Source organism: Gopherus flavomarginatus, chromosome 5 (assembly GCF_025201925.1).
Source record: "Gopherus flavomarginatus isolate rGopFla2 chromosome 5, rGopFla2.mat.asm, whole genome shotgun sequence".
Lineage (NCBI taxonomy): Eukaryota > Metazoa > Chordata > Testudines > Testudinidae > Gopherus > Gopherus flavomarginatus.
The window spans coordinates 59,831,270-59,846,350 of NC_066621.1; the positions used below are offsets into that span (position 1 = coordinate 59,831,270).

Consider the following 15,081-nt stretch of genomic DNA (forward strand, 5'->3'; position numbering starts at 1 on the left):
CAAGCATGGAGCCTGCTCAGATCACCGCGGCGGTTATCACCGTTGTAAACATCTCGTGCATTATCCTGCAGTATATGCAGAACCAGAACCTACAGAAGCAGGCGAGGAGGCGACAGCAGCGCAGTGATGAGAGTGATGAGGACATGGACACAGACTTCTCTCAAAGCACAGGCCCTGGCAATGTGGACATCATGATGCTAATGGGGCAGGTTCATGCTGTGGAACGCCAATTCTGGGCCCAGGAAACAAGCACAGACTGGTGGGACCACACTCAGTGGCTGCGAAACTTTTGCATGCGTAAGGGCACTTTCATGGAACTTTGTGACTTGCTTTCCCCTGCCCTGAAGAGCAAGAATACCAAGATGAGAGTAGCCCTCACAGTTGAGAAGCGAGCGGCGATAGCTCTGTGGAAGCTTTTCCGACTGACCGGTAGCTGTCTGGCGTTGCATCAGTTTGGAGCGGGCATATCTACTGTGGGGGCTGCTGTCATCCAAGTAGCCAACACAATCATTGAGCTGCTGTTATCAAGGGTAGTGACTCTGGGAAATGTGCAGGTTATAGTGGATAGCTTTGCTGCAATGGGATTCCCTAACTGTGGAGGGGCGATAGACGGAACACATATCCCTATCTTGGGACCGGAGCACCAAGACAGCCAGTACATAAACTGCAAGGGGTACTTTTCAATGCTGCTGCAAGCACTGGTGGATCACAAGGGACAACATCAATGTGGGATGGCCAGGAAAGGTACATGACGCTCACATCTTCAGGAACTCTGGTCTGTCTGAGTGGCTGCAGGAAGGGACTTACTTTCCAGACCAGAAAATAACCATTAGAGATGTTGAAATGCAATAGTTATCCTTGGGGACCCAGCCTACCCCTTATTGCCATGGCTCATGAAGCAATACACAGGCAGCCTGGACAGTAGTCAGGAGCTGTTCAACTATAGGCTGAGCAAGTGCAGAATGGTGGTAGAATATGCATTTGGACATGTAAAAGTGCACTGGCGCAGTTTACTGACTCGGTTAGACCTCAGCAAAACCAATATTCCCATTGTTATTACTGCTTGCTGTGTGCTCCACAATTTCTGTGAGAGTGAGGGAGAGAAGTTTATAGCAGGGTGGGAGGTTGAGGCAAATTGCCTGGCCGATAATTTAGCGCAGCCAGACACCAGGGTGGTTAGAAGAGCGCAGCAGGGCGTGGTGCGCATCAGAGAAGCTTTGAAAACCAGTTTCATGACTGGCCAGGCTACGGTGTGACAGTTCTGTTTGTTTCTCCTTGATGAAAACCCACTCCCATGGTTCACTCTACTTCCCTGTAAAACAACTGCCCTCCCCCCCCCCTTTGATCACCGCTTGCAGAGGCAATAAAGTCATTGTTGTTTCAAATTCATGCATTCTTTATTAATTAGATACACAAATAAAGAGATAACTGTCAAGGTAGCCCAGGTGGGGTGGGGGAGGAGGGAAGGCCACACTGCACTTCACAACTTATTGAATGCCAGCCTTCTGTTGCTTGGGCAATCTTCTGGGGTAGAGTGGTTGAGTGCCCGGAGCCCCTCCTCCCCGCGTTCTTGGGCGTATGGGTGAGGAGGCTATGGAACTTGGGGAGGAGGGTGGTCGGTTACACAGGGGCTGAAGCAGCGGTCTGTGTTCCTGCTACCTTTCCTGCAGTTCAACCATATGCCAGAGTATATCAGTTTGATCCTCCAGTAGCCTCAGCATTGCCACCTGCCTCCTCTCATCATGCTGCCGCCACCTCTCCTCTTGCCTCAGCCTTCTCTCCTCTCATGCGTCCCTCCTGTCCTCATGTTCATTTTGTGCTTTCCTGGAGTCTGACATTGTCTGCCTCCACGCATTTTGCTGGGCTCTTTCAGTGTGGGAGGACTGCATGAGCTTGAGAACATTTCATCGCGAGTGTGTTTTTTTTTTCACCTTTTTATCTGTGTTAGCCTTTGGGACAGAGATGATAGGGGGAGTGTTGAAACATTTGTAGCTGTGGTAGGGGAAAAAAAAGGGAGAGTAATGTTTAAAAAGATGCATTTTAGAGTACAAGGTCACATTTTGCCTCTTATATTGAGGGCCTGCCGGTTTGGTGTGTGAGATCACACATGCAGGGCCGGGCAACAGAATTCGGCTTGCAGGTAGCCATCGTAAGCCACAGTCTTTTGGTTTCTTTAAGTCTTCAGGGCAAATGTATCATTAAACACGCTTGCTTTTAAATCATGTATTATATTTACAAAGGTACACTCACAGAAGTCCCTTCTCCACATTCAAGGTCCAGGAGCCCTTCTTGGGAGGGTTGGGAGTGTATTGGCTCCAGGGTGATAAACAGTTCCTGGCCGTCAGGGAGAACGATTTCTCCGCTTGCTTGCTGTGTGCTATCTTCAACCTTCTCCTCCTCATATCATCCTCGTCCCCAAAATCCTCATCCCAGAGACTCCCCCCTTGCAGGAGTCCAGGAACGGGTGGGGTAGTGGTGGGGACACCCCTTAGAATTGCATGGAGGTCATCATAGAAGCGGCAGGCTGGGGGTCTGACCCAGAGCAGCCGTTTGCCTCTCTAGTTTTTTGGTTGGCTTACCTCAGCTCCTTAAGTTTCATGCGGCACTGCTGCAGGTCCCTGTTATAGCCTCTGTCCTTCATGCCCTAGGAGATTTTTTCAAATATTTTGGCATTTTGTCTTTTGGAATGGAGTTCGGATAGCACAGATTCATCTCCCCATACAGCGATCAGATCCAGTACCTCGCATTTGGTCCAGGGTGGAGCTCTTTTGCGATTCTGGGACTCCATGGTCACCTCTGCTGATGAGATCTGCATGGTCACCTGTGCTGCTGAGTTTGCCACGCTGACCAAACAGGAAATTAAATTCAAAAGTTCCTGGGGCTTTTCCTGTGTACCTGGCCAGTGCATCTGAATTGAAAGTGCTGTCCAGAGCAGTCACAATGGAGCACTCTGGGATAGCTCCCAAAGGCCAATACCGTCGAATTGTGTCCACACTATCCAAAATTTGACCCAGCAATGCCGATTTCAGCGCTAATCTCATTGTCGGGGAGGAGTACAGAAATAGATTTTAAGCGCCCTTTAAGTGGACAAAAATGGCTTCGTCGTGTGGATGGATGCAGGGTTAAGGCTGCTAAATTCGACCTAAATTCGTAGTGTAGACCAGGGCTTAGTCTTACTGTTGAGCAGTTACTTGCATAGGTAGTCCGACTGACTTTTTAATAGGACTCACAAGGGGTTCTCCATGTGGCCATGTGTGATTTGTTAAAGTTGTTGTTTTTAAGTCTGAAAAGAAATTATAGTACAGTGTAAACTGGCCCAAATACTTTTTATAGCTTAGTAAGCCTTAATTTGTGGTGTAATTCCTAAAGTTTAATAGAAGTATAAATAGAGTCAAACTCACCTAAAATCTAGCAATTACTCTGTGATAAGGTTCATGAAAATAATAGTTGGCCATTTCATATAGCACTTTTTTCATCTTTTAAGCACTTTCCTGAAACTAATAAATATTTGTACCATCTCTGTAAGGTTGGTAAGACAAAATATCCGTACACGCTAAGTGAAATTCTGGTTAAAGTAGGATTGTTTTTAATCTCTAGGATTTGTGCGTCATCCAAAAAATGGAATAAAATTTTACATAATTTCTTGATGTTACTCCTTATGGTTCTGAGTCTTTGTTTTGTAAACTTGCTATTTGTTTCCAGATAAGCCATGTTATTAGCCCAGATAAATCGAGACTCTCAGGGAATGACTGAGTTTTCTGGAGGAGGGATGGAGGCTCAGCATGTAACTCTCTGTTTGACAGAAGCAGTAGCTGTGCAAGGTGAGCATTCAGGTTAAATTATCTCCACATCATCATGCGGTTTGCAATTTTACATTCAGAAAAAGCAGATTATGTACCCTGTTGAACTTTTAAACTTTGGAGTGATGTTATGTATTGCAAATGGAGAAAATAAGAAAAAAAAAACAAATTGGTTTTCGACAGTGTATTTGATTAATCTGAAATTTAATTTAATTCTGAAATGAAATTATTGCTTAATTAAAATAATAATTGCATTTGCGATATAAAATTTGATTCCAATCAAATTAAAATATAGCATTACGATTTTAGATTATTTTGTACATCATTTACATACAATTTGGAATTACCATTCTTTCTGTAAAACTGAGTCTGTGTTTTAGGACTGATATTAACATGTTGATGCTTTTGGGCCATGCTTAATATTTATGAAAGTATAAAACTTTTTGCCTAATTACTATATTTTATTCAAAATGATGCACAGAACAATGATTAACATTATGTACATGTAATACTGCCTTTTCTCATGATTTTATTGTGTCTTCGATGTTAGATGTTCTTCTTAAAGCACCAGTTTTCAAGCCATTTTATTTCATGAGAATTTCAGCTTTTATTTAAAATAAAACATTTTGGTTCTCATGCTTATGGATAAAAACTTAATGTGACCTCAGTGTATCCCAAAGGTTCAAAATCAAAAGGCTAATAAAAAGCTTTTAAGTTAATCTTATGATTTTTTGGGCCTTGACTCACAATTTTAGAGCATATGAAGTTGGCAATACTGTAAATAAACTTCTTTCCCCAATAGATGGTGACAATTTAGAAAACATGGAAGGTGTAAGTTTGCAGGCAGTTACGCTTGCTGATGGCTCCACTGCTTATATACAGCACAATTCTAAAGGTATGTGCCTGACTAAAAATCAATAATTCTTCACTGTACATAAGAATGGCCATACTGGGTCAGCCCAGTATCCTGTCTTCCGACAGTGGCTAATGCCAGGTGCTTCAGAGTATTCATTTGCTTGTTTGTATAGCACCCAGTACAATGGGGATCTGATCCCAACTGGGGTCTTTGAGCCCTACTATAAGTTAAATATTTACTACTTATGCTAGTACCAGTACAAAAACCAATACTAACTACAGAACAGGGAAGTCAACTGAAAAAGAGATGGCCTTTCTTTAAAGTTTCATACTAAATAGTAACATCCTACATATTGAAAAGCCTGAAAAGTTTAGTTTTCTAAACTTGGTCTGTTTGTAATAACAACATTTTGCCCTTTATTTAGTGTTTTTATCCCGGGATCTCAAAGCACTTTACATGTCCTAATACTGTGGTTAATACTTGTTAAACTGTATTTTTGTTCTGTGAAATACTTTATTCCAGAGTGTTTCAGTGGTATAGTTTAAAATGTGACGTGTCATATAGGATCCTTTACATAAATATAATGTGTTCCAGATGGTAAATTAATGGATGGCCAGGTGATTCAACTAGAAGATGGCTCTGCTGCCTATGTTCAACATGTATCCATGCCAAAAAGTAGTAAGTGTATTACATCCATGAATATGTTTTAAAATATTGACTGCATTGATATAACATGGTATTGTTAGAATCAATAAAACATTGTTACAATCATTTCAGATGTCTAATATTTCTTTGAAGGTTAATATTTTTAGTGCATGCTGTTACTAATCTGTTTAGAACATTAAATCAAATACATTTATGAATGGTGATGCCTAAAGTTATGCTTCTCCTCCTTCTCCCTCCCCCCAACAGGGGACAGTCTGCGCTTGGAAGATGGACAGGCAGTTCAGCTGGAAGATGGAACTACTGCATTTATTCATCACGCCTCAAAAGGTAAACTGCATTTTGAAGTGTGATTCATTATATTATGAAACATTTTAATTGTAATTTATCTTCTAGAGTACCACTTCTGACAGTATGTTTAGATTATGACCATATTTACAAGTATTCTTATTGTAAATGACTTGGTGCATTTAAATAGGAACATCTAGATTTCCCCATTCAGAATGTAGTAGTAAATGACTGGATCAGAAGATTGCTGGACATCTCTGTGTGCTATCCTGGAATCTTAACAAAGAAACAGGCATGCTACTTCTAGAGAATTTAAACCTTTGTATTAATTTCAGGAAAGACTGGATCTGGATATGAAAAAAGGAAACCAGAAAAAAGCAGGCATCACTTGAATTAGATTCTTGAGCTCTAGGGATATTTTAAATACCCTGTGGGTGAGATTTGATACTTTTTGGAAGACCTATCAATGTAACACACAAAGAACTCCATAGTTGACAGTCAAGTATGCACATATATTTTATTTTAAATTCAACTTTAGATTGGCCTTCACAAGAAGGGAAAAATAATGTCGTACCAGTACTGGTGTACTTCACCAAAGGACTTGGACAATGTAAAATTTTCCCTCTCCTTCATTATCACATTAGAAGTCGTTCCTTCCTGTATCAGAATACTTTCCAAATCTGACACAGGAGAGTGACTATTTCTAGATCTTATGGTTGTGAAGAAAAAAATACGGACTAAGCATAAACTGATGTTTTGCTGGCTTCTTGAGTGTGCACATAAAAAGATAGCTGTGCCTCTGCTATTGCTTATGGCTTTCCCAAGATACACCAGAGTGAAAATTTACCAGAATCTTGCTAGTTTCACTTTGCTACTAAAAATCCTGAATCTGTGAAAGTTAGTTATCTGTGTGATTTACATATCGTACATAGTATCCCGTTCTTTTATACCTTTACATTGCAGTGTGGGTGTGACATTTTAACTCAGACCAGTGAGGGGTTGTGACACAACCTGCCATGCAACTCTGTGTGCTTTCAGTGCTGTGCTCCTATGGCTCACAGCCCTGACGCCAATAGCCAGCCTTACAAGCATCCAGGTCACACCCTGGCTTCCACCATCCAGTTATTTTTGCAGTGACCCAAACACCGTCCCAGTCCTTAATTTACCCAAAAGAGTCTCCCTGTGTGATAATCTGCAGGGGCTCCCAGACTTGCGAGTCACTGAGTTACCTTCTAAGCCTCAGCAAGTGAGAGTTTTGCTACTGCTAAGCTGTGTGACAATTCCCCTGCCACACCAGCTTGTCTGTTTTGCCAGCAAACTCCTCAGGACTCTACCAATCCAAACTTTGCCTTACGAGTAACCGTGAACCCCAACTCCTGAATTTCCTGAGACATCTCCCTGCAGTGTCCAGCTGTCTTCTGGAACACTCACAGAAGTTAAGTTTGTTGCTGCTGCAAAGAGAGAATAAACAGCAGTTCATTAATTTCACTGCAGTTTGACAAATTCTCTTATTTCAGTCACAGCATAGAATGGATTTAAAGTAAAAGTCAAACAAGCTTATTAATCAAAAAAGTCATAGGTTTAAGTGATATCAAGTATAAGGAATAAAGACCGAAATGGTTACAAACAAACAAAAGTAAAAATACACTTCAGAGACCGGTACTTGCTGAAGTTAACTTTTAATCCTTGCCTAAGCAAGTCCTGCTTGGCGGACTCTGGAACCACTATGGGGTTCTTTTCCCCCTTTCCTTTTACAGTCCAGTAAACCTTTGAAATATATTCTTTGGAAAGTAAGTCCTGCTGGGATTTAGACACCATGCTATCTTCCCAAATTTCATTGGCCCTGCTTCACAAAGCAGGGAGGCTTTCCAGGGGTGCAGTCTCCCTCCTCCTGCTGATTTATATGGAAATTGGACTTCCATTGTTTTTATTCCACACTGCTTAATTTACACTGGAGACAAGTAGGTAGTTGCCTTCCTTCCTGTCTGGGAGAAAACCTGTTTCTCCCTGTGTGTGGTCACAGACTTTAAATCATAAGAACAGAGATTATCTTGTGACAGGTTGGGTCACAGAAACCCCTTTGGGACTGCCACGTGAAGTGCTGTGACTACATCTGAGCCCGTTTTCCCTGGGAGCCTAATACAGTAAAAAACTAAATGCAGGTAAATCTCACCCTCAGAGATGTTCCAATAAGCCTCTTTTACAGACTAGCTTCCTTCTAGTCTTGGTCCAGCAAACACTCACATCCCTGTAGTTACTGTCCTTTGTTCCAGTTTCTTTCAGGTATCCTTTGGGGTGGAGAGGCTATCTCTTGAGCCAGTTGAAGACAAAATGGAGGGGTTTTCAGGGGCTTAAATAGACTTTTTCTTGTGGGTGGAAACCCCTTCTCCTCTCCTATGCAGAATCCAGCTGCAAGATGGAGTTTAGGAGTCACATGGGCAAGTCACATGTCCGTGCATTACTCAGAATTTTACAGGCCAATGTCACATTCCCAGGAAAGCTCAGATGTGGATTGATGTCTCTCAAAGTTCATTGTTAGCTTAAGTGTTTCTTGATTGGGCACTTACTGAGAAAAGTCTTTTCTCAAGAAGCTGACCAACTGCTTCACTGAGGCTACTTAAAATCAAACATGAATATTGGCTATATACTTGACTTTGAATAAAAAAATGATACATGCATATAAATAGGATGAATCTATCCAGTAGATCATAACCTTTGCAGAGATATGTTACATAGCATATCTAACATAAAACATATTCCAGTTATGTCATATTTACACTCATATACGTATTTCTATAAAGTATTATGGGGTGCAATGTCACATATCTATAGTTCATTATATAGTGTTAGTGCATACATTTTACATTGATATTAATCACTAGTGTGTCACAGGCTTTCATAAAACCTCTTACTCAATACATTTTTATAATACAGTAATATTGTAGACAATCAGCTGATTCAACTGCTTATATTTGAGGTTCAGACCCTGCTGTCTTTATAGTTAAGAGGCTTTCTCCCACGCTCGTTAGTTTAATGGCTTTTTTTTTTTAATCTTTTATATAAATGTGCCTTCATTGTCTCTGCCTGGTGACCAGGCTGGTCAGACAAGCAAATACACATTCCTTTGTCTAAGGTAGATAGTGATTATTCATTGGTTGCCGAATGCCTTTTAAGAACATAATTCTAGCACATATTTATAACTCTTTACATCACACAAGAATATTAATAATCAGTGAGTTATTAGTTTTCCAATGATGTATTACATGATGTTGTTCGGGTATATATAATCACAGCAATGTTAGGTGTAGTGAGTATATCAGGCCTAACAAGAGTTGCTGACTAAACAGTGTAGTGAATCCCCAGTGGGACTGTGTGTTACAATGGCTTTGAGGGGAGTGACAGCACAGGTATTTGCACCTGATTGGAAGACTTACTTCTCAGGCTAGTAGATGTTGGGTAAATATTTCAAGCCCTACATCTTTATATGAGCTTAATATTGAAATTATTGTTGTGGTTGCTTATTAGTTTCCCACAGAGTACTCGTTTCTGTAAACAATGCCATATGCAAAGTGTTTAAACCTTTATGTAATTTTAAAGTAATGGCAAAACATTGCTTTAGCCGTTGAAAGGATGCTTGCATTCTTAGTGTACAGGAAGCTGGTATACAAATCCTAAAACAGACAGTGTCAGCAATTAATTGATCACTAGAGGGTAGAAATTTCAAAGTATATCGTGTAACACTTCGTAAGTAAGAGCTAGGCTAATTGTAATGCTGTAATTTCTGTAATGCAGAAATAGAAGTGTTTTGGGGTAAATAATCATTTACAACAAATTCAACCTGTGGTATTGATAGCAATTTTCTAAACTACTGTATTCATCAGTAGCATTTTAGTATGTATTGATAATTTCACATACGTGATGCCTTTATATTGGAGAAATGCAGACTCTGATAGTCATTCCCTGTCTTAACAGTGTTTTTAATATTATTTCTTAGACAGTTATGACCAGAGTGCATTACAGGCAGTCCAGCTGGAAGATGGAACCACTGCTTACATTCACCATACTGTTCAAATGCCACAGTCAGATACCATCTTAGCTATTCAAGCTGATGGCACAGTAGCAGGCCTGCATACGGGAGATGCTACAATTGATCCAGATACCATCAGCGCTTTGGAGCAGTATGCAGCCAAGGTACATTATAGTATATTTTATCTGTACATAATTTCTTTAATATATAGCATCACAATACATTTTTACACAGAGATCTTGTAAACTAAGATATATGATGAGAATTAATTAGAGGAATTATTCAGAAGCTTGGAAGATGGAAAAGGATGAATTTCTAATAGACAAGGCCTCACAAATAAAAGATGTAACTTCAAACTGTGTCGAGTTGCAGGTAGGGATCATAAAGTTAAATACTGAAGGTGCAGAGTGAGATAGCAAATGTGTAAGTGGATAGAAAATCACAGGGGTATAGTAGAAGCAAATATATGGAAAACCATAAGGGTGATTTTGAATAATTTAAAAGGTGGTTAGGAAACCAGTGAAGGTAATGGAGAGTAGGAACTCCCTGAAGTTGACAAAGCATTGGATGTAGGAGGACTATAGAAAAAGGAATTGCAGTGGTTGAGACAAGAGATAAAGTCATGAGCTTGCTGTTGGAAGGGTCAGGGTAAGGATGAAGTCTGCTAAAGTTCCAGAGATGATGTTGAGGCATCTTTACAGACAAGTGATTTATGGAATGGAAGAGACAGCATGAGATGAAGGACGATTCAGTTTTTCTGTCATTGAGGGTAAGTTAAGCAGAGTGATAACAGAGATATGGAAGAGAGCAAAGAAGTATATTTGGTACAAGAAATCAAGATGTAATCTGTATTGATCAGAATCCAGGCTGGTGGTTTGATGGGAAATAGGACAATTGGAGAGAAGCTGAAGGAGATGCAGAGCTGGCCGTTGTCATCATGAGAGTTTTGTCCAAAGTTGAAGGTTCCAGTGATATGTCCCTGACTATGTCATTATATGGGGAAATGGACCATCAATTTAACTATCTGTTAAGGATGAGGGCAAGGCGAACAGCCTCCACCAGAAAGGAAGGACGAGTAGATAGAAAGGAGGATTCAAAGCAAAAAGAGGAGTATTGAGACACCACCTTTTTACTCAAAGCACTCAAGAAGGATAGAGTATTGATGGTATTAAAAATGGTACTGATCTCAAACAGGATAAGAAGAATGAGGGATCCATTGTCAGTATCAGAAGTAGACATTGACTCCATGAAGTAGGGCACATTGTAGAATGAACTGGTTGAAAGCCAGACTGACTTGAGAGGTGATCGAAAAGGTAAGAGAAGATTACTCTCCCTTCCCCCACACCCCCAACCCCCCCCAAAAAATTGACAGGACAATCATTTGAAAGTGGGGAGGAGTAAAATGGCTCTCTTCAGAAAAAATGATGATGAGGCTTGTAGTGTTGGTGATCCTTTTTTGAGGCAAAATGGAAAGATCCAGTGTATAGATTGGTGATGGTGGCATGATATGAGGCACTAAAGAAAGAGAGGTAACTAGACAGCTACTGAGTTTGTCAGGAGGTCCTTTGAAGAGATGCTTTTTAATCAGAAAAATGAAAAGCTGACATTTATGCACAGAAGCCGCAATGGAGCATAGCAGTTCAGAGATTCTGCTTAGATAAAACATCACATTATGCAGAAGACTAAAACATGAGGGACAAACTAATTGTAGGAGCAGCAGTTTTCTTAAGTTTTCAGTCTTCCAGTGTCCCAGCTGCTGGATGATAACCATTGGTACTTGTACTGCACTGGCAAAGAGACAGTAGAGCAAGCAACCTTAATCCTGGCATTTCCTAACTTTGAGTACAACCTTAAAGTTCTTTTAACATATTTTTGTGTGTGGGTGTGTAATATTAAATTATACTGGTAGTTTAACTGTTCTTAAAGTTTCTTTCTTAGAATGAAATCTATCTCAGACTGAGTTGTGTTTAGCACAGCTAAGCAAGGGCAAAGATCTGCACTGGTCCCCAAGGGTTGTAGCATTCTGGTCATGTACTGGTATGCTTCTGTGCCAGGAGCTTTGGAGATAGTGTAGAAATGGTTATGGTGGATTCTCCCACATTGGAGGAATCCTTTGCTGTCTGGTTTGTGCCATTGGAACAGATCAAAGGGGCCATTGTAAGGGCATGATCTGGTCTGTAGTTTTAAATTTGCCATCATGTCCCCTTTACTAATAGTTTCAGGAACTTCATGCACATAACAATGATGGAAATTGTTTGCTTATAAGAAAGATTTAGAACCAAATTCATCCCTGATTTAACTTCATTGAAGTCATTGGTGACAGAACTAGCTCTTGAAGTCACTGTAGTTAAATCAGGGACAAATATGGTCCTTGCTCTCCCTCCTTATTTTAATACAACCTTAGGAAGTTCAGCACTTTGGTAGTTATACAAGGCTTTTGTTATAATATGGATGACTTTAGTGGGATTTTACATTTTTTAAGAGCTAATATACCGTATGGTAGCCATGTTTCAAGATGATGGAGTAACAGAGCTGTGAATGAGTGTGCACCCTCAGAAGCTGAGTCCTTTCCGTTTTGCATTATTCACTGAAGAAAAGCAACGGGTAAATAATTTTAATTTTTTTCTTTCATATTATTTTCAGGTGTCTATTGATGGAAATGACAGTGTTAGTAGCTCAGGAATGATAGGTGAAAATGAACAAGAGAAAAAAATGCAGGTATGTAACACTGTACAATATAATTGGATCTGCTGGATTTTTATTTTCTCTGTCTCTTCTATGCCCAACAGTCTTTACAGTGCAAGTGTTCACCTTCCTCATAACAGCTGGAAGCATGCCAAATCATAGGGGCTGGAACTAGGGGTGCAGGGGATACTGCAGCATGCCCTGGCTTGAAGTGGTTTCCACTATATACAGGGTCTATAGTTTTTTTCAGTGGCTCTCAGCACCCACACTATACAAATTGTTCCAGCACTCGTGTGCCAAATATTTAGCTCTGAGCCAGGTCCTTGGACTGCCTATCAGGAGTTCTCGGACTCCAGACCTGTGCAGATGGCAGGCTCCATTTCTCCCTTTATAGAAGAATAATTCACAGGATTCAAGAAACATTTACATTCAGTCACCATCACCAGCTGCTACTCCGCCAATGTATACAGTTTGGGGAGACAATGCCCCCCAACTCTGCCCATGGCAGGCCACCTAGGACTGTGTCACAGCTCAGCTTTGGGCTGTGGCCCACAGTTTGGGAACTCCTGGTCTATACTGAACTCCTGCACATTGCAGGCCATAGAACCTCTCCCATCCACTCCTGTAACAGACCCATAACCTTTGGCTGAGTTACTGAAGTCCTCAAATCATGATTTAAAGACTTCATTACAGAGAATCCACTATTTACACTAGTTTAAACCTGCAAGTGATCTGTGCCCCATGCTGCAGAGGAAGGCAGCCCCCCCACCCCCACCTGATCTCTGCCAATCTGACCTGGGGGAAAATTCCTTCCTGACCCCAAACATGATGATCTGTTAGACTCTGAGCATGTGGGCAAGACCTACCAGCCAGACACCTGGGAAAGAATTCTCTATAGCTGGAGATATTTGCTACTAGCAGTTGCAGATCAGCTACATGCTATTGTAGGCAATCTCATCATACTATAACCTCCATACATTTATCAAGCTCAGTCTTGAAGCCAGTTAGATTTTTTTACCCCTTCTACTCACCTTGGAAGGCTTTTACTTCACTCCTCTGGTTAAAAACCTTCATCTAAATTCAAGCCTAAACTGACTGATGGCCAGTTTATCTCTTGTTTTTTTGCATCAGCATTGACACTGAACTTAAATAACTCTGATATTTATCCCTCTGCTTCAGTCTATCTACTCACCAGAAAAAATCAATATCAGTCTCAATTAACAGTTCCATCCAAGGTTCTAGCCTGTCTTGTCCGGTGGACAAAGCCAGAGAAAGTTCAAGTGAGGACTCTTTTTTCCTCACACCTACACCTGAGGTGAGTATTGTTACTGATACTTGCCTCTTAAATGAGGGAGGTCATATGAACAATCATACTGTCCAAGGCAACTGGACCCCGCGGGAGTCCAGGTTGCATATCAGTTTATTGGAATTAACAGTAGTCTGTCGGGTCTGCAACACTTTCCTGCCACTCATTCAGTCATGACATATCCAGATAATGTCAGACAGTATGTTAACTGTCTTCTACATAAACAAGCAGAGAGGAACAATATCCCTTCCTCCATGTGTAGAGACAGTAAACCTCTGGAACTGATATACCAGATGTCAAGTAACCCTTTCTGTGGCATAGTTACCAGTTGTGCAGAATTCCTTAGCACTGCAATCCTTGCTGTTCTAGAATATCTACTTATCCTGTTTGCTCCTTATGGGGTCATTTAGCAGCAATCAGTGCTTTTCATTTTCCTGTCAACGACTGTATCATCTTCACTCATCCCACGACAAATAGATTCCTTAAGGGACTTCTTAGATTCTTCCCCTGATTGGTGAAGCCAAGACCTCAATGGGACCTCAGCCTCATTCTTTCATCTCTCACCAACTCTTCTCCTGAACCTTTAGCCACATGGACCATGACCCATCTTTCAATGAAAGTTGCCTTTATAGTCGCCATCACATCAGCCAGAAGAGCAGTGAGCTGGAAGGACTCATGGCAGACCCACCATATACTATCTTTCATAAAGAAAAGGCCTTTTTTTTTTCCCACCCCCACCTGAAATTCATCACTAAAGTAATTTCAGAATTTCACATGAGTCAAACCATCCCCTTACCAATTTTTTTTTCCAAAACTGCATGTGTTTGATGAGGAGAGATGGCTTCATTCTCTAGCTGTCCAACGAGCACTGGCCTTTTGTCTACAGAAGCACATAGAAAGACTTTTTGTTACCATAGCAGAGAGGTCAAGATATACATTCCCAGAGTCTTTCTAAATGGATCGCTGGCTGCATTATCCTTTGCTACGAAACTAGCTCGCATACCTCCCCCAGAGAGGTGAGGGTCATTCCACCAGAGTGCAAGCAATCTCTTCTTTATCTGTAAGAGATGTATCTCTACTAGAGATATGTAGGGCAATTATCTGAAGCTCCTTCCACACCTTCACAAGACATTACACTTTGGCCAGTCTTCAACTACAGATTTAGCTGCGGAGACTGCAATATTACACTCAGCCATCACTTCTGTGACCTCGCACACACTTCCAGTTTGACTGCTGCTTACTCATCTCTCATGTGGAATACGTACAGGGACCATCACTCAAAGAAGAAAAGAAGGTTACTTGAGGGTTTTTGAGTTGTATATAGTCCCTATTTGTATACCATTACCTCCCTTTCTTTCCCTCTGCTGCAGATTTTCCTGGAATTGTAGTAGGAGAGGGAACTGGAGAGGTGCCAGCCTTATGCCCTCAGTTCAGATCACAAAGAGAACAGCACGTG

At 41.1% G+C, this 15,081-nt stretch overlaps 1 protein-coding gene across 5 annotated transcripts in view; it reads left to right on the forward strand.

Annotated features, from left to right (window-relative positions):
* Positions 1-15,081, forward strand: part of ZNF143 (zinc finger protein 143) — an 87,658-nt gene that overhangs the window by 34,707 nt on the left and 37,870 nt on the right. For all 5 annotated transcript variants that reach the window (XM_050955068.1, XM_050955067.1, XM_050955066.1 and 2 more), the window contains 6 exons: positions 3,703-3,821; positions 4,603-4,695; positions 5,251-5,334; positions 5,569-5,649; positions 9,602-9,798; positions 12,278-12,352. In XM_050955068.1, the coding sequence (XP_050811025.1) occupies positions 3,710-3,821; positions 4,603-4,695; positions 5,251-5,334; positions 5,569-5,649; positions 9,602-9,798; positions 12,278-12,352 (642 nt within the window). In that variant the 5' untranslated portion in view covers positions 3,703-3,709. The remainder of the gene's footprint in view (positions 1-3,702; positions 3,822-4,602; positions 4,696-5,250; positions 5,335-5,568; positions 5,650-9,601; positions 9,799-12,277; positions 12,353-15,081) is intronic.